We start from the raw sequence: 25,323 nt of genomic DNA, 5'->3' as shown, positions 1-25,323 counted from the left end.
CACTGCTCAGCTCTGACCTGACAGAACAACTCTGGGCCGTCCAGCGAGCCGAGGAAGCCGCTTCGAGACAAGGTCTCGGAACCGCGTCCGCGGCGGGTGCCCAGACCCACTAAAAGACGCCGGACTCAAATCTTGCTGATTTGAAATTAAAGTTTACGCTCTCTCTCTCTCCTCGTGGGTACCACCCATGTTTTGAAACAACAACAACAACAACAACAACAACAACAACAACAACAACAACAACAACAACAACAACAACAAAGTATTCTATGAAAATTTAGTTTTTCTTTTAATTCTAATGAAGACATCTCAAACCGCCTGCTTCTTTGCCAATCCCTGGTAGTGGGTATGAACCAGTATTTGGAGACAAGACAAGACCAAGCCCAACGACCGCAAGCAACACAGCTTAAAGAGTATCCTCACCTTCTCCCGTGATCCGCATCCTCTCCTTTCCCTATAACCCGAGAGGCTGCCCTCTACGAAATGTCACGTGTGTCCATGGAAAGTCAGGGCTCGGCAGAGTACCGGCCACCGTTCTCGGGCAACAGCTCGCCCATCGATTCCTGTGCCAGGAGGAGCGGTGAAGCGACGCCCGAGGCCGAGTGAGTATCTTTCCGTCCCCGTGCAAGTCGATATTCAAGATTCAGAAAAAAGTACAGCAAAGAGAGAGAGAGAGAGAGAGAGAAAGACGCACACACAGTCACAGAGAAACAGTAATAATAGGGGAAATGCAAACAGGTTAGCCAGATTAAGCGTCCTGTTTGCTACACTTCACAAGCGGATGGGGAAAGGGTTGAAATGATCCAGAGAAAAGAAGAAAATTTGTGATGAGGATGTTTTCGCAGAAGAAGGAGAAAGAAAAAGCACGGAATTTTAACTTGGATCAGTTAGACATGTTTCTTGCTCAGGACAGGGACGGAGACCAGCACTTATGTTGTATGCGTAGAGAGGTCAAGTGGGCAGGGCGCCATGTCCCGGAGAAGACGAGGCACAGCGAGTAGAAGATAGGGTGAGTACGCAAGGAAGAGGATGTATTTTCACTCAGCGCAGCCACTTTTGTCATATTTTTCAGCAAAGATTACCAGAGAAAAAAATCTGGCGCAATTGTGGCGGTTGAGCAGGAACGGGAATAACAGGTTGTACCGCGCGGATTCGCCTAAACACCGTCCTTGTGTCTTCAAATTACTCTCCGAGTTTGCGAGTAATCACATTCAACGAAATATTGGGTAATAAATGCTACTCTCAAGGCATATTAATGCATAGAGAGCCTTATCGCCATCATATGCGTCAAATAATGTAATTTGTTGGAAAGAATGAAAGTGCAATAGCCACAAGTCATTCATAAGCTACAAACAGAAAGATTAGCCGGATACACGTAGTTGACCTATAACTGAATGACAGCAGTGCCAGATATTTGTCCTGGCTGTAGCCGTAGCATTTAATGCAACATGCAGAAGCAGGGTGAGCGCTGCTGGAGCGTCTATATGATAGATATCGATATAACCTTAGATATGGATAGTGTGTGAAACTTCACCGTTGTTTCGCAGATTTCGGCGAATGTGTTTCCAGAATGAGCCCTCGGAACTTGCTAAAGCTAAAGGTGTTCTTGTGAAGCAGTGTTTCTGCAAACGTATCGAAATTACTTGGTCATTCATTCTTTCATACTCCGTCAAACGTCCGTAATGGTGTGCCTTTATTTGAACTTTTCGGTGACATGTGGCCAAAGAGTTTAGAAATCCCAGATGTGGTTCGTTAGTTATGAAACTAACGAGTCGGGAGTCTTGACCTTAAGCGTGATGATTTGGATTAGATAAGAAAGAAAGAAAGAAAGAAAGAAAGAAAGAAAGAAGGAAAGAAAGAAAGAAAGAAAATGTACAATTTGAATCCGCTCTTATACTTCGCACACGTGCGCCAGAAGACGGCCATGGAAGCGCTGCAACATTGCCAAGTTGGGTTCAGGAATTGCACCGTCCGCGTTATCTGGCTGCGAAAGAGCGAGTGCATCGAGTTCACAACTTGCAGACGAATTTTGCAACTCAACTATGCCTGTGCGCATGCGTGGGCCCTCGCTCCCGGCTTGCAGCCGAGCTGCGCCGTTCTTTACGCGTGGCCAGTGGGTCGAGGCGAGTGCGTGATCGCGTGTATGGTCCGCGGCAAGTTTCCGAGCTTGAGCGACCGATCGATAATTTTGCACGTGTTTGGGGCGATAATATTGGTAAAGGAAACTTCAGCTGAACGTGGCGAAAGCTTCGAGCAGTATTCCCCACGGAAAACGACTTCGTAGACTAACGCTCGAGCGATGGGCTCAGCGCCTTACTCAACTTGCGGAGAGGTGTAGCAAGGAAAAAGTCACTTCAAAACACCGCGCATTCCGGCATTGGCAACACGGAAGGCTGGAAGAATTGTGCAGGTGCGGCGCTTACAGTCCACGAGTGCCAGAAAGCACGCTATGTTACTAGCCGGCTATTACGCAAATATTACTGAGAACGTAAGCCTAGGTGTTTTCTGGTAACAGCATAACACCAGCGCTGCATACATTTGAGTCGCACTTGCTGCCCTGCAACTGATTCGGCAATCTCGGGCATGGTTGTTGTAATCTACTAGCATATGATCGAAGGATTTCGCACCATAAGTTGACGTGTGCGCAATCGCGTAATAAATCGCGGATGTAGCAGTACGGTTACGTGCGACCAAAGAAAAAGAGGAGCGTTGCCACACAGCCCATTAGAATGCATCGCAGGAGGACAAAACCACAAACTCACGGTGTCACATTGTACAGAAGTCGCAGTCTATTCTGGCAGTCTAGGGAAGCTCAACGCACGTGACAAAATTGCATGTTGCGTCCGTTCCCCATCTATGCCCACGTACCATGCGATACGCTACACCTCGACAGAAAAACACTTACCCTGCAATGCACATGCAGCACGCATGCATAGTTTTTGTGCATTGTTTGTTCCACATAATGAATCCATTGTAGACCTCTCTTCATTGAGCGCAAGCACGAGCTGTGTTCGTAGACTGCCTCATTAGTGCCGAGCCATACTAAATGACAGGCGGGTCTATGCTGAGGAAATTTCCAGTACCAGTGGGCTTGGCGATCACATAAGCCTTCACAAGTTGGGTCAAAGTAGTACTGGCTGAACTGTTCAAGGGTACATGCCTAGGCCCATGTAATGTTTTAATTCCATACTTTCTAGTAATGTTTGATGACGAATAACACCCTGTATGTCACGTTCGACAAGTGGCCTTCGTCACGGTAAATGACCAACGTGACTTTGCTAGAAGTGAGGAAATGCATGCGCCCCAGAGCAGCAAGTTACTTCAACAGCACAGAGAAAAGACGGGGAATGCGGGAGATGGAAATTCAAGACGATGAGCAAAACGTGAACAAGGTGAATGCAGGAGCCTGCATTCACCTTGTTCACGTTTTTCTCATCGTCTCAACAGTACAGGTGACACAAGAAAGTGAAATGCACTGACAGCGCGAGACTCTTCTTGGCGAAACGCTACCGCCCGCTGTGGAAAGGCGAAAGCGTGCGCGCATTCCGCGTCATATTTATTGGAAGCGGTGGCTGCTAGAAGGATCGCGTACTAGAAAAAGTTGGATGCCGGAAGCGGGCTTCTAAACGCCACTGAAAAGGAAAGCGTGAAAATAAAAGCGACGCGCGAGGTGAGACCTGTCGCGCTGTTCCTTCTATGGCAACCTCCACGGCCGCCAGAGCCCTTGGCTAACAGCGCCATCTCTGCGAAACCGTGCGCGCACACCACCTTGCGCCTTTTTTTTTTTTGCTGGGGAACGCGTTGAATGGGACGGCAGGAGAAAAACCTACCAGCTTGCACAATCTCGGAGGCCATGGCCTCGCAAAGCTGGCGTGTTGAGCACTGCCATGTGGCGCTGCACTCGCCACGGTTCACGAGACGAGACCGATGGCAAACCGTCGGCCTGACTGAGCGCCAAATGAAATATTAGACAACGTTGGCTTGACGTTTGCGGCTCAGGCCAGAGCTACTCGCAGCCGCACAGCAGGAACGCTAGTTTACCTAAAGTGCGTGAGCGCGCTACGCTCGTCCCAGCTGCGGAGGTGTCCTCTACAGAGAGACAGCTACTGCGCTGCAGGTTATCCACTATTTTCAATCCCCTCTTCCATTAAGGATCTCCTCTTCCCTGGAGATTCCCTAGACGTGCGCACGCGTGCCGCGCATGCGCCCTCAGCGCGACAGCAGCAGCACAATGGCCGCACTGGCGGCACAGACGGCGTGAACGCACTTAGAGTGTCCGTAGAGCTTCTATCGTAATAAGTGTTAAGTGTTCAATGTAGGAGAGAGAGAGAGAGAGGGAGGGAGAGAGAGAACATATTGTCTAACCACTGTTCGGTGAGCTGCTTAATTGGTTCCTCGTGCGGATCAACATTGCGAGGAGGATACATATCCCGCGCAGCCAACGCCTTCGCGAGGAGTGCGTGAACCTGGCGCCGGACTTCGCACGGAGCAGCCTGCAGCTGGCGCTGGAGTTGCACGAGGTGATCCGGGAGTCCGGGGGATCGCGCAACGTGCTCTTCTCTCCTTTCCTGCTGTCGAGCGCACTGGTGGGGCTGTACAACGGCGCCCGGGGCCGCACCGCCGACCAGATCGCGCGGGCCGCGCACCTGGGATACGAGGAGCCCCGTCAGGTGTCCACCTGCCTGCCCCTCTGGCACGCGCGGCTGTTCCCCACGTGGCCGGACAGCAACAGGCGCCACTTCGAGATGCGCCACGACAACTGCCTCGTCTACGACAAGGGGCTCCGGCTCGCCGATGGGTACAAGTGAGTGCGCGGAGGCAGTTCTTAAACCGAACATGCGCGTTAAATTCTCTTTATGACAAGTTGAAGACATGATCTATCTATCTATCTATCTATCTATCTATCTATCTATCTATCTATCTATCTATCTATCTATCTATCTATCTATCTATCTATCTATCTATCTATCTATCTATCTATCTATCTATCTATCTATCTATCTATCTATCTATCTATCTATCTATCTATCTATCTATCTATCTATCTATCTATCTATCTATCTTCATTCACGCACCATGTCGCACACCTCTTCTGCTTTTTTCTCTTAAACCCATAAGGGCGCTATAAGGCTACGAATGAACGAAAGAACGTATGAAACGCTCACTTCAGTTTCTTCATTGGAAATATATTGCCGAGTTTAGGAGGGGGATTCCTTTGTTCTTAAGGAATCACAAAAAAATCGAAACACTTTGTCATGCCTGCTGCTGCTAGATCTCTCTATTTCCTTAACAGTACTGAAATTGGAAGAAAACTGGTAACTCTTGACTGTCGACTCAATGAAAATTTCGGCAGAGATGCTTAAGAATGTGCTCTACCCCGGTGGCAACTGCGTATGGCACATCTGCGCGCTGTCGCGCGGGCGTTGTCTTGTAAGCGATCTGCGACGGCCACAGAGTCTAGACGCGCCGGCAACTCACTGCTTTGTGTGTGCAGTGTTCTCGCCGCTTAGGTTGCGTTGAAGCGATAAACAGCACGAAGGTCACTTCGCTCGCTGCTGCTGCCACGTTTATTCACAACAGTGTTTTGACGGCGAGTATTCACTGTCCTCGAGTGTGATGAGTTCATGTTTTCCTGTGCGGGCTCACACCATGCTTGTTAATTTAGTTACTAAGCGAATGCTTACAAGTTCACACGGCTGATAAAACTACTATCCATACTTCGTAAGTCGTCTACTAATTTCAGGCGTAACTGCGACTTTTTGAGAGCCATTCTTCAGTCACAAGTCACAATGACGCCGACGCATGTTCACCTAATGGGACATATAATACTTTTGCATTGATGATTGACGCTCGAAGGGCGCACACGAGCAAGCCTCACTGGATGGTGCGCAGGAGATGGCTGAGCCGCTGGTGCCGCGTGGAGGCTGAGGATTTCGCCCACGACCCGACAGAGGGCGTGGTGTTCCCCACGCGCATGACGGCCTGGATCGGAGCTCTCACTTCGTTCTCCTGCAAGACACCAGAGGACGCCTCCTTCTGGACAGAGGTGGGCACTTTTCGACTTGCGTTGGGCGTGCTCTTGATGTCTATATACATGCGGGTAATTTTCTGTGGCAACGAAAGAAAAAGATTCAATGGCGACGCTTCATAAACAATTGTTGCCGTGGAGGAATTTTTGACTAAAATGTTTATTGGTTGAAAAGGCAGGCTATTTGTTCTTGCCCGCCCTGGTTGGGTGGTAGTCTCAGCCTAGAAAACTTCTGGTGCTTGCTGTGTTCCTGATTCTGTGTTCTCTGATCCTCCAGCTCCCACCAGACAGCAGCTCCTCCCCCTTTTCACCGAGGTCGTCTTTGACTCTTGTTACTGGTTCCGTTAGTTTATCGCTTGCTTGGGTCTTTTTCTAGTTCTTGAGCTCCAAGCTAAGGTTGTATTGCTGAGCCTTCATCTTGGTCCTTTTTACTCGTGCTGCGAATATAGCACGGACGTTCGATAATCAGGTGTGCAAGAGTGTCGGAAGCGTTGCAGTGAGGGCAGAAGCAGGGAAATTGCGTGTGGTAGGTGTAATGCACGAGGATTCCATGTGCATAAGTCGGCAGATTATGGCGCTGTCGTGCTCAGCTGTGGGTGGGATGGTGAATCAACTCGTCGCTCCAGCTTCTGGTGATTTAATATGGCCGAATAGGTTGTGGGTATGTCTTCCATACTCGTTGCGCCCGGATGTTGGGAGGAAGAAAACATAACAGAAGGAGGAGCGTAACGTCACAAAATTGATTCAAGAAAAAGTCCGCCCAACACATGATCATGTCACGATAAGCTGTAGTGTCGTCCACCAATTCGCTACCCATACTCAGCACGGGATTTTCTGAAGGCACCACGGATGCGACAGCAACATATGGCTGCGGTATTGGCACGTTGAAACGAACACAGTAAAGGTGTGCGTTGCAATAAACAAGCGATGTCGCACAAACATATCTGAAGAGAATGTGCACAGAACGGCTGACAAAGCACCCTAGCCAGTGCACTCGGCTAAAAACTATCTGGAACCAAGTACGCTGGGCCGAGTATACCGAGCGCAGGGCCACTGGCCTTGCTGGGTTACCTTTTTGATAGCGAAAAAGCGAAGGTGGTGGCTTCACAAATAGTTGGATTGGCAAGGCTGGCTGAGTGGCATAATGCTCCCTCCAAGGTTATTTCCGTCGTCTGTGGTTTCTGGTTACTTCTAACATGTACTAAATAAGTATAGCTTCGACATGCGACAGTTTCCCCTAACGTTCTCCCTAACGCGGAAAGGAAAAGAAAGAGAAACTCAGTCAAATATAACACTCAGTATATAGCGGTGGCGTAGCCAAGAAATGGCACACCGGGCAAGTGCCAGCCCCGCCCCCGCCTCAATCACAGGCATAGGTATCTGTACAAGGTGGATATAAAAATTTTAAGGAAAAGATAAAATATTAAGGAGATGCAGAGAAAGCGCTAGACTGAGAAGTATGCATTGATTCCCCGATTAGCTCAAGCATACTCGGTGGCGATTTGTCAACGCCCTGCTCCAAATGAAATGCCACTAAGTCATCATCATGATCCAAGTGTAAGAGAAGAACCCGGCTTCAGTATCCGCTTCATACATTAAGCGCTTCGCCTATTCGCATACTTGCATAATCATGCAAATGAATTCTGCCCAATCTTTTATGAGAAATACGAGGTTAGCAGTAGGTTTCTTCGGCGTCGTTAGTGAAATGAACAAGGAACCTGGTTTTGCATTTGTTTAAAGCTAGGTACAGGTTATGGGTAACGTGCAGACGAGGTTCAGTGTGTTTGGACTAATTCCGGCATTGGTAGTAAATTACGTATGCAAGTGAGCCGTAGCGTTGCAGGTCTGTTTTATGAAGAACGCACAGTTTATCTCGTGGTCCTGGTAGAACTGTCAACGCATGCAATATAAAATTTAGCCAGAAAACAAGGGGAAGTGGAGGTGCGTACCCTATGAGCGCGAATACATTAGTGCATTTGTAAATACTGAACCCATTCCATTACTCGGTGCTACATCGGTTATCTGACCATTCAATGGCTTTGCCCAACGACATTGTTTTTCTCTGATCCACACCACTCTTCCTGTCTCATAACGTTACGACTAACATTTCTCGTGACATCGCTCTTTACAAGGTCCTTAACTTGTTCTCAAGCTTCTTGGTTAACCTCCAAGTTTCTGCCCCATGTGTTAGCACCGGTTGAGTGCAATGACTGTGCACCTTTCTTTTCAAAGACACTGGTAAGCTCCCAGCCAGGATTGGGCAATGCCTGCCGTACGCACTCCAACTCCAAGGGAAGGCAGGCGCAGTCCATGACGGTAGAAATTTAGGCAGAGTGATTAACTTGGAAAATTCGCAGGCGCAAATTGGAATCAGCTAGGGCAAGACAGGGGTAATTGGAAATGGTTGGGAGAGGCTTTTGCCCGGCAGTGGATGTAAAAACACGCTGATAATAATGAGGAAACCTTTCTTAAGAAGTGCTCTAAAGCTTCATATGCGGCCAAGGTTTCCACCGGGCCTGTAATATAGGTGAATATTTCAAGATATGTGATGTAATTACGGGAAAATTAATTTCCTATTTCTACTGCAGACACACGAAAAAACTTTGCTGGAAATCGGGTTGTGATTCTGTGAGGTCGCAGAAGTCTTCAGCGTCTTTTGTCATATTCTGTTGTTTTGAGAACCATATTTATTTCTTCTCTTCCCCAGTTTAACACTAACATGGATGAGAATGGGTGAGTACTTTCAGGAGCACTCTTACTTGTGAGGAGTTTGCCTCAGTAGCTGACATTTAATTGCCATAAGGAGCGTAGACACAAAATTTGCGCGTAAGCGAAGAGAGGTCGGAAGTCAATATTTTGGGGCCATGGAATGGACTCGTTGTGAACCACGCAACCCGCCGAGGTTGCTTAATGGCTGTGGCTTTCTGCAGCTGAAAACGAGGTCGAAGGTTCGACTCCTGGCCTTGGGAGCGGCTGCCTTTCGAATGCGTTAAGAGCCGAGACGCATTCGTAGATTTGGTGTGTACGCGTTATAGAACAACAAGTTGTCAAAATCATCCCGGAAGACTCCACCTTATAACCTTACTTGGTCTCTTATAACCACTGTGCGGTTTCGAGCCCTTATATTACAAAATTCAATTTGTCACCCGACGTATGAACCATGAGGAAGTTCATTATGCGCTTCAACAAATCTTCTTATCTTTGTCCCCCGTGTGTTAGTTTTACGTGGTTTTATGCTGCGAGTGTCGTCACGTGGCTTCGCTGGTGGCGGTTGTCATTTTTTAGCCGCTCCAATATGTTACGCTGCTTAGGAGACAAAAAAAAACCATGGAAGTCTGAGCGGTACTTGTAACGAGATCATCCTTTCTTTTAGAAAGCGTAAGTTTAAGGCGGAAGTGTTGGACTTTCCAGGTGGCATCACCACACTTGGGCACGTGAATGCCGTTTCCCATGTAGGAAGTGCTGGAATAGGCCATCCTAGCCATCTCACTAAATGTGTGCACGCTCAATGAAAGAACTTGATGTGCTGTATCTTCCTGAGACCCGTATACAGCTTAGTGTGATTATCGCTTTTCAAGTCACTTATTATAACCACCTGTGTCTTAACGAATAACAGGAAAGAAATTCTCTTGTTTATATGCAACGTTTAGGATAGGAAGACGGCGTCGCCACGGATGTAGGGAAAGAAAGTAACCGTGCCCCCGTGTTTCTCCGCGTAACAACGTCTTTTGTTTGCCTTAAAACATATACGAATATCTCACGCTGTGTGGTGGTTTGGGACATTGGCACAGAATCGTGGATCGCAACGTCGTCTCGCAGCATTCGATACAACTTCGGGGGTTATTTCCGTCGTCTGCGATGGCAGAACGGTCTAGACCAGTGTAAACGTCGACAAATGCTGATGGCAAGTATATGACTAAACCACTAACATACTAACTAAAACTAACTAAAGCCACTAAAATTTATGCATCTGACGTCATATCCGTTGTGAGTATACTCCGTAATCGCTTCCGAGTAAATTTTGATAACAATTTGTGCACGGAGGTTTTAGGAGGATTTATCCCTTATAATCGCCTGACTCAAATTTAGTGCAATGACACTTATCTTTTTCAGCTGCACGCATTACACATGGTCGCTACTAGTGGCACTGCAGCAGTATTTAACTGATATCGGAGCCCCGTGCACACCACATTCACATTACGCCCGATATGACGGCATTCATGCTTCCTTCTATGAGAGTCGATTGTCGGACTAGTTGGTTTTGCATAACTGAACAAGTAACTTGGCGCAATAAAAACCACAGACACAAGAAAGATGGACAAAGAAAGACACGCTTCCACACTTCTTGTATATGTGCCCACCTTTCTTGTGTTTGTGGTTTGTATTGCGCTAAGTTACTTGTTCAGTGATGCTTCCTTCCCAAGCTACGCGTGCTAGCAGCGAGAAACCGGCACCTAGAGTAAACAGGCTGCTCACTCATTCCCTCATTCACTCATTCCCGCGCGATCAGGTGGACCACACGACGTCGCTGTTTCTGCTCAGCATCCTCTTCATCAAAGGAAAGTGGCGCCACGTGTTCAACGTCACTCGTGGGTTCTTCCACGAGACGCCTAAGAAATCTAAGGTAAGGACCTGTATAGAGTACAAAAACTGTTTTCGCGGTCGCGTTTTAGACAACCCCGCATTGCCTATAAAGAACAAAATAAAGCAAGCTGTACACTTCTCCGTGTGAATATATCACACTCCGCGGCTGACTTTCGGATTGAATTACGAAGTACAGCGACGAGGTTTACATATCTTGGCGATTTCTGCGTTCGGAACAGGAGTCGCGACTGTAGCTTATACTTTCTCGAACAGAGGTTCACGAAAGTAATACGCTATAATAGGTTACAGTGGGACATCTGCCTGTTTGTTACCTGTTCCAACTTGCTTACGTGCATCATATAGTAAATGGAAAGTAATCAAACGTAAAATTTTGTTTTGTATAGTGTGTCTGTGCTTTCAAAGGCTAATCATTCTTTTCAAGACACCGTGGTGCCTCAGTAGCCATGGCGCTCTACTGCCGAACTCTTAAGTCGTGGGTTCGGATTCCAGGCCGCACTCCAATCGGGTGGAATGCGACATCACTTGTGAGTCTAAAGTTATGCGGAAGTTAAAGAACCTCGGGTGCATAAATTATAGAGGCGTCCCCAACCACATCGTCTAGCACGTGTGTTGCATTATATTTGAAACTTGTTCACTAGACGTATTCTGGTTACTTTCTGAGAGTCGATAGCTTGTTCATAAAGTGTACACAATACGTGGATAGAAAAGTATACACATACAGACAAACAAACAAACAAACACTGGAAATACTAGGAATAATTCAGATTGTAGTTATTTTTTTAACCAAAAATAACAAACTCTCCATGAGTCCTGCTCCATTTATTAAGCCCGCCACAACACGCCTAACAAGAAATGATTACGCGGAATCCCTAACACCGTACAACGCTAGAGTTAATGCTTTTATATACTCTTTTTTTCCGCACACAATAACTCAATGGAAATTACTCCCGACTGATGTACTAAACAGTATCGATGCCTTTGAGAAAAAAAAACTTATTGACAGTTGCAGAGTTATTCTTTTCTGTTCCTGCTATGTGTCATTGTTTATATATTCTTCACGGTAATGTAACTTGATGTGCTTTTTGCAGTTGTTATTGTCGTTCTCTTTTTGTTTTGCCCCTCCTACTAGGACCCATTTAGGGTCTGCAGTATGCTTTAAATAAATAAAAATAAATATGGAAGCGAGTACCATAGCAGAAACCTGTAAGGCGAAGTTTTCTTAGTGAATAGAAAGAAAGTCAGACAGACCCAATATTAAAACGACTGTCGACGTAACGCGATGAGGATTGGATCAATGTAGCGACACACCGTATTGCTGAAGGCGCCTTTCTTTACATTTAGCAGCGATCACTGCGAATTTTTTATTGCTTCGAATATATGTGACATGCACTGTCTCTGGTATACACTACAATACTCGCTTACTAGGATCCGCCATCACCATGACGGTATGACAATGTAGAGCAGACGACACAGTGACCAAGGTGGTAAGATGACGTTGGCATAACGACAAATAGATAGCGATTTTCAAATGATGAATGTGGCATAACCAAGGCAGCCTGACCACAACGGCATGATGAGGATTCGGTGAAGACTACTGCATAGTGATCATGGCATGAAGACGGCTGTACAATGGTATTACGACGACCACGTGATGACGACAGTATGATGACAAGAGGCTGAGGATGACGCAATGACTACGATGGCATGACGTCGACGGTATGGCAACAAATGCATAGCAAAGAGTGTATGACGACGTAGCAATAAGGACGATGACGTGAAACCGGTGGCATAATAACGATGAAATGATGACAACACGGTTGTGATAGCACGACCAAGGCGGAAGGACGTCGATGAAAGGAGGAAGGCATTATGACGACGACGCCACGGCGACATTTGCATGGTGACATTCGGATGACGTTTCCAAGATGATGACGGTCGTAAGCGTACAGTGTGACTATACGACGGCACAACAGCGATGGAATGGCGGCGATGGCGCGACGACTAATACACGGCGGGAGTCGGATAACAAATTTGCAATGACGAGGACAGACACGACGGAGTTCACGATTACGTACGCTGTGATGACGAATGCATGATGAAGATAGCATGGCGACGGCGCAATGACTACGATGTCTCTACAATGGTATGGGGACAATGGGTTGACGACCACGGCATTAAAGCGACTCTAAGACGACGACTGTATGGTTGCGATGGCGTGACGGTAGCAAAAATAGAATCAGATGACGAAGTAGGAGGGATGACGAAGGAACAACCTCGACTGCATCATGACGGTGGTGTGACAATGAATGCACGAGGCCGAGTGCATGACAACAATGATGCAACGGTGATGGCATGACGAGACTCGGATAACAAAGCTGGAGTGAGGACGATGCAACGGCTATGATATCAAGACCACAAACACACATCTAGCATCCCAAGCTTGTAGGGCGTTTGGGCCACTGGGCGGGCGTCAGGGTCTAGATAAATAGATCGATACACTCGAATTGCCTGAACTATGCAAATAATTCTAATCGAACGAGACAAAGAATTATAGTGCAAGATTATCGCACAACAGTACAGAAGAGTATATCAGATGGTATATATCAAAGTAGAAAATACTGCCGCATGGTACACGGACACTGTGCTCGCGACAATGCAGGTGGTGCGCATGATGAGCCAGACAGGGCACTTTCGCACCGCCGAAAGCGTGGAGTTGGGCGCCAGCATGCTGGAGATTCCCTACCGCGAGCACAAGAAGACTATGGTCATCCTGGTGCCAGAGCCGCCGAGCAGCCTGCGAGACCTGGAGAGAAAACTGACTGCGCACCAAATCCTCAGCTGCATCGACAGGCTTGAGAACAACGGTGAGTTGTGAGGCTAGCACGGCGTATACGTTTCATGAAGTTGCAGTGAAAGTGTGAAGAGACCATCAGTCACCTTTTGTGCCACTGTTCTCGCTTCGATAATTAACGGGAGACTCTCCAGTGTGCCTTAAATAGACTGGATGACAGGCCATTTACGGAAGCGAAGATCTTGGTAGCCTGGCCTCACAGTTCATTGGCCCAGAAAGCCGTCCGAGCGCTTTTTCGCTACCTGAGAGCAACAGACTTGAGTTCCCGACTATAGACATCCTACACTTAAGTTCTCTCTCTTCCTCTTTCACTTCCCATTCCCCTCCCCACGTGTAGGGTAGCAAACTGGACTCAGTGTGGTTAACCTCCCTGCCTTTCCGTCTTCCCTTCTCTCTCTCTGCAGTATCTCCCAAGTGTGACAAAGATTGGGGGGAGGGGGGGGGGGCGTCTTGTCGTACCAATGGCGTGCCAACACGCGATTGCAGGTCCAGTGAGCGTGAGCGTGCCCATGTTCCGCGTGAGCGACGTGGTCGACCTCAAGGAGGCGCTGCCGGCGCTCGGGGTCAAGGACGCCTTCCGAGCGGACGCGGACTTTTCGACGCTCTGCGATTCGGCCGCCACGCCCAAGGTGTCGTTCGCCCGTCACGTGGCCGTGTTCCACGCGCGCGAGCGCGCCAGCAGCCGGATACCCAAGTCCACAGGAGCGCAGGTACACGCGTACAGACTCCACTAGGGTGACGACACCCGCCGTGGTTGCTCAGTGGCTATGGTGTTGGGCTGCTGAGCACGAGGTCGCGGGATCGAATCCCGGCCACGGCGACCGCATTCCGATGGGCGCGAAATGCGAAAACACCCGTGTACTTAGATTTAGGTGCACGTTAAAGAACCCCAGGTGGTCAAAATTTCCGGAGTCCTCCACTACGGCGTGCCTCATAATCAGAAAGTGGCTTTGGCACGTAAAACCCCAAATATTATTATTATTACTAGGGTGACGACAACTTCATGTGGCTATGGGTACTGAGGAAGGAAAGAGACTAGGAAACAGCATGATGTCAGGCAGCTATCCTTCGCAAGGTAACATGCTTCGACGCCGCTCTCTTCCCGCTTTCATTCGTCGACTCAGGGGGAATGTTCAGACCGCGGGTTGCATCATGGGAACTGCACGTCGTATACGTGGCTTTTGGTTAGCGGTAGATATTGAGGGCCGCCGGCAGGCGGAGCTGCCAACGCCTTCTCCAGCTCATGCAGATCGTTTTCTGCTGGCCTCGTTTGACGCCTTTAGACACCTGGCAACATTGCTGCGGCTGAAACGGCGGCACTAGGGAGTTTTAGCGTGTCCTGTGTTCCGGTTTGTGCAATGGGTGTTTGCCTAATGCAGGGTTACTGGACGCTCGTAGTGGCATCTTGTGACGCTTTGTCTAACCACAATGCCTTATAGACACGTTCTCGTGTTCCATGATGTTTCCTCGCTGCGCTGGCTATCAGCCGAGGTTTATTGAAATTGGAGAAATGTATATAATGTAAAAAAAAGACATGTGGCAGAAAATGAGAAAGACCACAAATTTAATAGGCAACAAAATGCTGGTCACCCAGGGATGTCCATCCGGACACTGCATCTCTGAGGCATGCACCACGACAGATCGTTTGGCGACGCACATTTCGTCCGAATTGTGTCGCCAAGTGTGCCACTAAACCACCCGTCACTATGCATGCCTCAGAGATAGAATATCTGGTTGCGCATCATTGAATGAACAAAGCTTGGCTGTCTCTGTTTTTTACCGTCATATTTTTTTCAATTTCTGCCACATGTTTGTTCGCAACGTTTTACCTGTGATTTAAACAAACCTAAGTTGATAGTCAGCACTGCGTTCGTCTCCTTATTTTCGTATCACACCTTATTTTCGCACTTCTCGCCTCAGCAATGCAATACCGACTGGCTCACGAAACCATCCTTCTGAACTTTATGAAGTTTTGGGAGCAGATTCTAAATTTCGGCCTTGAAGCACTTTACGAAGGCTTTAGAAAATCGCAAGAAACAAAGCTTCCATCAAGTTTACATCTATGATAATTCAGAAATAAAAAAAACAGTATTGGAGTTCTGTCAACTTGCGCTATTGAGGCATTTGGGGCGACCAAAAGTGATACACAAGTTATGCACCACTCTGGTATATACCACTAATATTAATGAAGTATTTTAACCACCCTCCATCACTCATTCTCCTTGAAGAATGTAAAAATTTAGCTCAAGGTGTGGACTCAGTCGTCAAGTTTGTCCGCTTCAGATACTCAAATAGTTTGAGTTTAGTGAACTACTATAACCTTTGTTGGGGCAGAGTTACGGATAACGGGCTTCACTTTCTTTTACGTTTTTACATTCGTAAATTATTTGAGGACCTAAATAAAGATTCTGTTCGTTACAGTCAGTATAAGTCAGCCTTCTTTCTTAAGTGCAACGAATTTCAGTATTTGGATTAAGCAGTTGTCTAATGAGAAAATTTTGGCGCTTTTCCTCCATGTGAACAAGAAATCGGAATTGGCAGCTGGCTCAAGGCATACGAGGAGAAAAGCTATTTTAGTTGTATTAGGAGATTACCTTTGTAGAGTGCCGGAACAGGATCGGTAAACCATTAAAGGCGCAAGAAGGAAGGACTAGTGGCAACGGCTCACTGAAGTTGCCGCATCAACGCGCCGTGACGTCATGGGATTTGTGGACGTCTGTTAGAGCCAAATTGTCTGTTTACCGGTAAAGGGGGAGTGTATCGTATGTGAAGAGCCAAAGACAGAACTTAGCCATTTTTAGAACATTTACTGCGCCACAACTGCTGAGTAGCAGCAGAATTACTTTTGAAGCTTATCACGTCACTCTGACGTGCTAGCGCCGAGGCTTACGGCGCGAAATTGATATATTGACGTTTCTTACATCTTGTCTTGATTAGCCGGATGCGGCAAAATTACCGTAAATGGAGTTTTGGAAGACGGCTTTGTCAGTCATCTGATTTAGTGTTTCGCTTTGATTGTCCATTTAAACTCCGTGTCAATAACTGCTGCAGGCCGCACCCGGTACGTCGACGCCGCCAGCAGCGGACGACGACGGCGGGCAGCAGGAGGAGCAGGAGAAGTTCATTGTGGACAGACCCTTCCTGTTTCTCGTCATGAACAGCGAGCCCAAGGCCGTCCTCCTATTCGGCTCGGTCCGCAAGATATTCGCCTGGAAGTAGCCGGCTAGAGAGTATCGGGCGCCCCCTGTCGCTGGCTCTGTAATGTTCTGTCGGCCTCTTCACAATGAACCTGTTCGTCGATTGCCGTCTGTCCTTATTTTGCACACGTCTGAAGAAAGCTACGTATGATGTAGATTGTGCGGCTGCTACAATTAACGAGTCGCGTCTGACAGCCCAAGGACGGCGTATGCGAGAGTGGGGATACGCTGGTAATTGGCTAACAACCCGCAGTCTAGTTTATGAGGGAGTTTGAGCAATTTTATGATGTCCTTAAACTCTTCACTGTGAACGGAATTTAGGGGAATGCTGTCAAAACGGAGACGTGCGCAGTATAAAGCCCGTTAAACTTCGTAAAATAGTGCCACGCTTTGAAGAATGCCGCCTCCTCCTCGCGCGCTCTGGTCGAGGCCGACACCACATCGCTATTGGCCCAATAGCATCACGTGGGCGCTCGCGCCGTGCATCAGCGCCATTTTTGCTCGAATAGCCTCTACGAAGGGGTGAGGAGCGCGTGTTGGCGCCGTTGGTAATCTCGAGCACTGTAGGTGGCGCCACGGTCGAGGAGGGAGCGTGAAAAAGAGAAACGAGGAGGAGTGAAGGCAGAGGAGTAGAGTGTCGTTACTTTACGAAATTTAAGGGGTTTGAGCGCAGTAGAGCGGATGGCGCCATCTTGGTACCCTGACGGCAACTAGAGCGTACAGAATCACGCTGCACTGAACTAAAATATCAAAAAGTGTTTTTCATCCTGCGTTAGCATTCCTAGAGTACTTCATGCTCCGGTGGCTACGTATCTCGGTACGCATGTCTCTAACCATTTTTTCGTCTATTGTGGACCGAATAAAGTTGTTTCACTCACTCATCTGGGTCAGTGTTCGAACGGCGAACGCATGAGGCTGCTATGCTGAGGTAACAAGGTTAGAAACTGACCGTCGGACCAACTCGGATTACTGAGTATGTGGCTATGTGCACATATGTACCGCTATTCAATGAACATCTTTCGCGCCGACATAGGTCACAGTAGATGCTGGACTGGGTGGAGCCGCTTCTCAACAAAACTCTTTGACGCCGGCTTGGAACACTGGGTATGTGCCCGTAGGGGTGTACCGCTGTTAAATGAAGGTCTTTGGCGCCAACTTGGGTGAGTAGGTATGTGCCACTGCATGGGAGTGTGCCGCTGGACAATGACGAAAAAGATCCTTTAAGTTTTTCCGATGCTGGAGGTAATCGAAGCCACGTCACAAGTGCTCCTCAAGGACAGCAACCCGACTTTTCAGAAGGTTGCTGGAGAAATGCGCTGGGTATATATGACTGCATGAGCCTCCTTTCCATGAGCATCTTTCACGCCAAAGCTTTATAGAGCTGCGCCATGAACACACTAGATATGTGCCGCTCTTCAATGAACCTCTCGCAAAGTTTGGTCACCGAGTTTTGTGGCAACGGGTGGGCGGCAAGCCAGGGAACATTTCTCGGCGTTTGCAGGCCCCGGCGCGCCGCGCTTGTAGTCTCGGAGGCCATGCACAAAACTCTCCGCAGGCTCACTAGATGGCACAGCGCGCTCAGAAAGAAGCGCGAGAGGGGAGCCCGGTTTCCTCGTGATGCGTTTCTCAGTGGGCGCACGCACTGGCGCACAACGCATTTCGGATGAAACTTGCCAAGGTTGACGACTGGGCGTGTTGGTATAGCATATTGGAGGTTGGAATGCGCAACAGTTTGACGATACACACAGAAGAGGCACACACCACAGAGCGCTCTGTGGTGTGTGTCTCTTCTGTGTGTATCGTCAAACTGTTGCGCATTCCAACCTCCAATAAGCATTTCGGATGCCACGCGCAGCCGTTGTAGAGATTTGTAACCGGTCGCCGCCAGCGTCTGCTCGAGTGCACCAGACTGGAAGGGTTTTCTTAAGCTGTTCCTTGTTCTAGGTAAATGTGCATTGCTTTTTTGTTGATAACATCTTTTTTTTCTACAATTATCACGTTTCCTTTAAGTCACGTGGAGCCCTTGGCTGAGCATCGGATGATTTTCCACGCCTTCGGTGCAGGCGGCCTCCTGTTTTCGTCCGCATAAAGAACAAGCAAACATCCTCGTTTTTATGCGAAGCATATTACGAGGGCTCAACCCAGCTCCTCAGGCGCGGCGGTGACCATGAAATCACGTGACACCGTGACGTCACGACAGAGGAGAAGTGGCTTTGGCTCAACTCTTGCAAGACGGGCTGGGTGGGAATCGAACCAGGGTCTCCGGAGTGTGGGACGGAGACGCTACCACTGAGCCACGAGTACAACGCTTCAAAGCGGTACAAAAGCGCCTCTAGTGAATGCGGTGTTGCCTTAGAAACGCGCTGTTTCTAAGGCGTGCGTCTCTTGCTCAGGCGCACATTTCGTTGCCGCGCCGAACGCTGCTTTGCTCGACGCTCACCGCGTCCAATGCGGGGCGCGTAGTCGCTGCCCTGTAGCCCATTGTCTTACACCCCTTGGCGGGTCGACGGGAACGCTGTCGCGTTCCACTCTTGAAGGCGAAGAAGTAATGCATGAGTTGTTTCTTCGTCTAGCCGAACCAAATATAGCCAAGCAACAGCAGTTCACCAGGCTAAACAGTGGTTCAACAACTAAAATAAAGGCTAGTATGCTTCGCATCCTGGGCTTAACCTTACCTAAGCCACAGCCATTTTTTATTACCCTCAATAACAAGTTATATTTGAGTTGCTTGCCTACTTCACGAGGCTGCGGCAAAGCTCTTCAGCCTTGTCGAGCCAAGTAACATCCGGGCGACCTCCTTCCACTTGTCATACGCAGGAACCGAACGCCGTCCGGTAGTAAGACTTACTTTCCACTCGTTGCTTTCGCGATAACGCTTATAGAAGCGGACAGCGTTATAGGTCATTTCCTTTTACTTTTGTCACTCAAGTCAAGCGAATAGTTCACTCGCCGAAACACGTGTCCCACGACAATCAAGCGGTCGTGCTGAGTTTGAAATTAATTCTGTGATTGGCCTCGAACCACTAGCTGTAGATACAAATACGCATAGGAAAAAAATTGATGCGTTGGACTGATAAACGGCATAGGATAGCGCATGAGCAGACATGCAAGAAACGCGTAATATCCATCTGTTTGTCGATCACATCCAGCCGCGCCTTGATAGCCGTCAAAAGGATGCCTGGAACTAAGTGATCGAATAGATAGAAAATTGGCGCAGAGGAGAGGGAAAGAACTAGAACTTTCCAATATAAGAAGCTTCGTAGCACACGGTGTCATAGTAGCGTACACCGTTTATTTACATGGAAAGGAAAAGGAAATACAAAGCTGTCAATAAATATTAAAACATTTCCTAGTAAATGCAACAATCCATTGTACGTTCCGTAACATGATCCTCAAACTGTACGTTCCGTAACATGCTTCGCAAACAAAACATCGAGCTTTCACGTGCTGAAACCACGATATCATTATTGGGCGCGCCGTGGTAAGGGACTCTGGATTAATTTGATCGACCATGTATTCTTGAACCTACACCCAATGCATGGCGCACGGGCGTTTTTACACTTCGCGCGTATCGAAATGCGGCCGCTACATTCGAGATTTGATCCCGCGACCTCGTGCTTAGCAGCGCAAACGCCAAACCCTTTGAGCAGCCATGGCGGGCGTTCATCAAACTATTAGGAAGGTGCTGCAGAATACTTGTCAAACGCGTGAACGTTCTGCGGAAAAGTAGCGGTAACATAGTCAGTTCTTAGCCTACTACGTACTGAACGTTACATAAAAATTCGCAACGACAGAATTGATTTCACGAGATTTGCTGCATTTCAGATATATTTGACTTGGATAGTTGGAAGCAGTCGTTATACTTTAGTCATCACCTTTTGTAAGAAAAACGGCGAATAATTCGCAAACTTTCAAAATATAGTAATCAAGTCGCGGTTTTGATACTGGGTATCATTACACATTTGAATATAGATATCGTAGACCCGTAGGTTGTGAGGGTGTGTCAAAAGCGTACGAATATCATATATTATTTTGCTGAGAATTGCCATACGTAGCTAGCTGTCCAGTACACTGTAACATAGCAAACAGATGAGTCGCTGTGAACTCAACCGTAAGCTGAGGGTTAGCATCCGAGTTTAGTACGTCGTAGGCGCCAAAATCGGATGTAATGGCATGTCAGTGAACATGCAAAATCAAATTTAAGCTAAACACCACCGCGACGTTCAGTAGAGGGAGCGTTGTGGTCACCACCCCGGCTACGCCATAGCCTGTGCGGCGCAAGGCATTGAAGGACGACAGGGAGCACCGCGAAGGAGGTCACAAACGACCTTTGATTGCCGATAACTCCGCTTCTGCTGAACGTATCGGAGTACTTTTTGTGGCGAAGTATTTCTGAAATATTCTGTTTTAAGGTCGGATGCATTTCTCAACTTCTATAAAAAGTGATTAGGGACCCTTTTAACTGTCGATGTCAGTTTTGGAAAAGTCGTATTATAAAATACGTTGTAAAAAATTAATCAGTTTTGTCTTCTTTGATGTCTACAGTTAGTCTGTTTATGGCATCGTGACACCCATTTTCATTGGTAACGTATAGAGCTTTGAAATTAATGCTTTGTTTTTGTAATTTTTCTCCCGAACTTTTTCCAATAAGTGCACGCGTTTAAACAAAGTTACTCCCAACGATCGCTACATGTTTAGCTCAGTTTTAGATGCCACATACGTCCCCAAGATCAGCTGTGCTACTGGTCAGCCAAAAATACAGAGGTACAACCTTTTCTTAAAGGGACACTAAAGGGAAACAATAAATCAGTTTAGACTAATAAAGCATTGTTTTAGAACCCTGCAGGCAGTCATTTCAAGAAAATAGTTTGAATATTAGATGAGAAAATGAAGTTACAAGTATCAGTATTTGAATTTCGCGCCGAAACGCCAGCGCCGGTACGTCAGCGTGACGTCAGGGATTCCAAAGTTTGTTTTCGCATTTGAGCCGCGTTGGCTGAATAAAGGTTCCCGAAACTTGGCGTGTTTAATATTTGCTTCCTTTAGAACACAATGTAGTCAATCTGTACCGCTATATATAATTAGTAGGCCCTAGAAAATGCCATCAAAATCCATGACGTCACAGCCCCCAGGTGCGGGAACTTACGTAGGCGTCGCCACCCGTATTTCGTTCTTGCGCTTTTTCTGGCTTACCAAACGTCTTATCGTTGTAAGAGTGGTGTTTTTGGTGTTGTAGAACGGTGATTTACTGATGCAGAAGAAATCACTTTTCCCTTTAGTATCCCTTTAAGTGATTGATTGCCCGAGTGTATGAGAGGTCCCACCGAATAACTGCACAAATATTTGCCTGTTCCAAGAAAGCACAGTTGTAAAAAAATGTATGTGACAATATTTCCGCCTACAGGTGCGCCGGCGCTAATTTTAGATCAAGAGAACTTATTGCACCAACTCTCAAGTACGATTACAAAACGTTCGGAAAATAAAGGAGGTGGACGTTACAGCGACACATGATCAAGATATTTATTCAGCTGGACAGATAAACTTGTTGCCAACTTTCCCGTTGCAAATGTCACTAACTGGACGTGTACACCGCCGATATAGAACTGGCAGCGCCTTCGCATACAGGTCGTGTTAGACTAAAGGTTGTCGCTTCAAAACATTTGAGTCTACAATCTCACAAAGCTGGCTCTGCGGCCAACGCTAACCTCATCCTTTCCGCTTGATGTGATTCAATCAAAATGAAGTCGGCAATCTTCCGGAATTGCACTGCTTCTCGTCGCAACAGAGCGTCTAGATATCTGTGACATTAGAGGTACAGCCTGTAAGCAGACAATATTAAACAAGGGTGCAGGTCAAATTACGCCTGTTCGATAGGTGCGACAGCGACATCGCCTGGGAACGCCGTACTCCCTTCGAAAATCGCGCTTTGAACTATACGGATGTAGTACGTCTCATAAGTGCTGTTGGAATTCTTTGGAGACTCGGATTTGTTATCTTCACAAATGACGTTCGGTCCCACAAATGCGACATATGTACATGGGCGGAGCAGTGCCAGCATCGCTCCATAGCTGTCGGTCTCGCTCGCTCGCTCACTCACTCACTCACTCACTCACTCACTCACTCACTCACTCACTCACTCACTCACTCACTCACTCACTCACTCACTCACTCACTCACTCACTCACTCACTCACTCACTCACTCACTCACTCACTCACTCACTCACTCACTCACTCACTCACTCACTCACTCACTCACTTGAGGTCACAGAGACAAGTATTATGTATGTACATACATGTATATATAATGTGTGGTAATTTTTAAGCTATACGGAATTTAAAAAAATTGTTGGAGATAATACTCTTCTAGTCCTTGAGCTGGATTATTCAAAGACGCGAAGGTTAATTTTACTAGAAATTGAAACGCGTATTCAACTAATTAACAAATTAAAAATGTTACGAATTAACTCCCTCAATATTTACTTTACGGGACATATGGTAATTTACAAATTGTAGCCGGTGAGTTTGCAAGGCGTATCCATTTGGAATGAATTTCCAGAATGACACCAATTTAGAGGTATGCACCATTAAACTCGTCGTAAAAAGGCGCTGTTCCACGTTTTCTTTAACACGGTGTTTTATGCGCTGAAGCACAAGTAACTGGATAACCCTTTGGAAAATAGTATCTCGAAGTTGGTGTCATTCGGGAACACCATCAGGTGGGTACAGCTTGAAAACTCGCCAGCTAAAATTCGTAAATTGCAGTATGTGTGTTAAAGTAAATAGTTAGAAAGTTATTTACTGCATTTGCGTTAATTATTTGAATATTTGTTTCGATATTTCGTGCTAGTAATGTCCGCCTCTTCGAATAATTCAGTCGGAGGACAAATATGCTATCTGGTAAAAGTGATTTCTAAAAACTCTGCATAACTTAAAAGTGATCACCCCGTATATACCGAGACCTCATGCCTGTATTCAGTCGTGACCAAACGGCTGGAGACCACAGAAGCCGCGAAAAAATTTTCCTTGCAGCTTAGACATGATGGCTGAAATCAAATAGTACAGCGCACGTACGCCGGTTCCACCAATGTAACGCATTAAGACAACTCGATGGCACACAGCCTGTGGGAGATGAAATACCAATTGTTTGCTGACGCCGTGGTTTACTAATTCTGCTCCCGAGAGTGCGTTAAGTAGCCCAAGGCGTGACGCAAGTCACGACTGATCCAGGCTGAGTTAATCACGAGTATGCGTAATGGTTGTGAACGGTACTGCAAAACACAGAAAACAGAAACAAATAGAAACCTACACACACTGGGCTTACTTACACAAAGACCTTATGTAAACTGAGACTGTGCTTATCTGTCCCGCACTCGGAGAACGTAAAAAAAAATAAACACATCGAACAACCAAGTTTCACTTCACTGGGTACACTCGCATTCCTGGATCACACCGATGGCAGGAAATCTTGCCGCGCCCCTTGACTTGAAACTCGAGATGTCAATGCACAAAGTAATCTCCGGTGCCATCTTGGTGCGTCGTGTAGACTTTAGAAAGACCTTTGAATGCCATAGAATGCGGTGTCATTGAAGCATCCAGTCAGTGTACATTTTTAAAGCTGACGTAAAACCAGTTGAAGTGATGTTCGTGGCGTCAACCCTTCAGTTTGTCATAGATTTCCACACGTTCTCCGTATGAGCAAACGAAGTCATGGGAACTCCTGCTGTGAACGTTGCAAGAAAAAAATGTGCCTGCGATGTTGAGGCCCAATAGGGAGTTCTTGTACTCTTCGACAGTGTACTTCCAGTCCTTTTTTTTGACATGCAGGGTAACCTTTGTTCACTCAGGTACGAGAACTTTCGTAAATGAAAGCAAACGTGGACAAACAATGCCTCCTGAAATATGGAGTACCAGCACTGTCTTTTTCACTAGGGTGTACTAATCGCATTTCCTCTGTATCAGTCTACCTGTCTTTCAATGAATCACGGGGACAAACATATCTTCAACACACACACACACACAGTTCGCCTGATGTTGCCTCAGGGGAAACAATGTCCATCGTGGGGCTTGTTGATATACTCCTATGCAAAAAGCCTCTGAGCAAAGAGTCACATAATGTAAAGAAGTGCAGGAAGCACTAAAGCAAACACACTTATCACAGCATCACAAAACAGGCACGTAAGCGCATAGGTTGCTCGAAACACTGTACTCGTCCGTCATGGTGTTTGAGGACTCCCTCCGATGGACGATATCACGCTCTGTCCAAGCCACCAAGGACCAGCCTTCGGCTCACAGTACATTAAGATATCTTGCACTGGAAAAAAACATAAAAAAATATAAGCAGCTGCAAAGTCGATATAGATGTGCAATAATAAAGGCTACTGAAAGTGACGCAGCTCCTGACGCTTGAAAAAATAGCTTTTTCAGGGCTATTAGTGGTGGCCAGGATAAGCTGTACTCGTTAGAACTTGCGATGCACGACTCCTTTAGGCTTATATGTCATAAGCATTGATCACACACTGTAGGACAAAGAGCAGTCCTCGAAAGAGACCAAATTACGCAAGCAGTAAACAAAATTCCTCCTTCAGGGTTGCTGGCGACATTTTATGAGCAAGCTCTTCCAATTTCAGAACATCTGGGTCGG

At 47.1% G+C, this 25,323-nt stretch overlaps 2 protein-coding genes across 7 annotated transcripts in view; one reads left to right on the top strand and one right to left on the bottom strand.

The window, feature by feature from the left end:
• The first annotated feature begins 364 nt into the window (after positions 1 to 364).
• LOC135904755 (ipis-1-like) lies at positions 365 to 16,788 on the top strand. The gene is made up of 7 exons (XM_065435721.1): positions 365 to 602; positions 4,439 to 4,804; positions 5,893 to 6,046; positions 10,539 to 10,652; positions 13,293 to 13,497; positions 13,971 to 14,194; positions 16,536 to 16,788. The coding sequence occupies exons 1-7, from the start codon at positions 484 to 486 to the stop codon at positions 16,701 to 16,703; spliced, it is 1,350 nt and encodes a 449-aa protein (XP_065291793.1). The 5' UTR covers positions 365 to 483; the 3' UTR covers positions 16,704 to 16,788.
• A 3,222-nt stretch (positions 16,789 to 20,010) lies between these two features.
• The window catches only part of LOC135904754 (muscarinic acetylcholine receptor M1-like), a 60,730-nt gene continuing 55,417 nt past the window's right edge, over positions 20,011 to 25,323 (bottom strand). For all 6 annotated transcript variants that reach the window (XM_070522312.1, XM_065435718.2, XM_065435717.2 and 3 more), the window contains one exon: positions 20,011 to 24,993. The gene's annotated coding sequence lies outside the window, so the exon portion shown is untranslated. The remainder of the gene's footprint in view (positions 24,994 to 25,323) is intronic.

This window comes from Dermacentor albipictus, chromosome 7 (genome assembly GCF_038994185.2).
Source record: "Dermacentor albipictus isolate Rhodes 1998 colony chromosome 7, USDA_Dalb.pri_finalv2, whole genome shotgun sequence".
NCBI classification, from domain to species: domain Eukaryota; kingdom Metazoa; phylum Arthropoda; class Arachnida; order Ixodida; family Ixodidae; genus Dermacentor; species Dermacentor albipictus.
This window is presented reverse-complemented; position numbering and strand designations above follow the sequence as displayed.

Bases quoted from the DNA above. Each gene is read 5' to 3' on its own strand.
- LOC135904755 (XM_065435721.1), top strand. From the start codon at position 484: ATGTCACGTGTGTCCATGGAAAGTCAGGGCTCGGCAGAGTACCGGCCA. The intron at 4,805-5,892 runs GTGAGTGCGCGG...GATGGTGCGCAG, and splicing joins CGGCTCGCCGATGGGTACAA to GAGATGGCTGAGCCGCTGGT. The intron at 6,047-10,538 runs GTGGGCACTTTT...CCGCGCGATCAG, and splicing joins ACGCCTCCTTCTGGACAGAG to GTGGACCACACGACGTCGCT.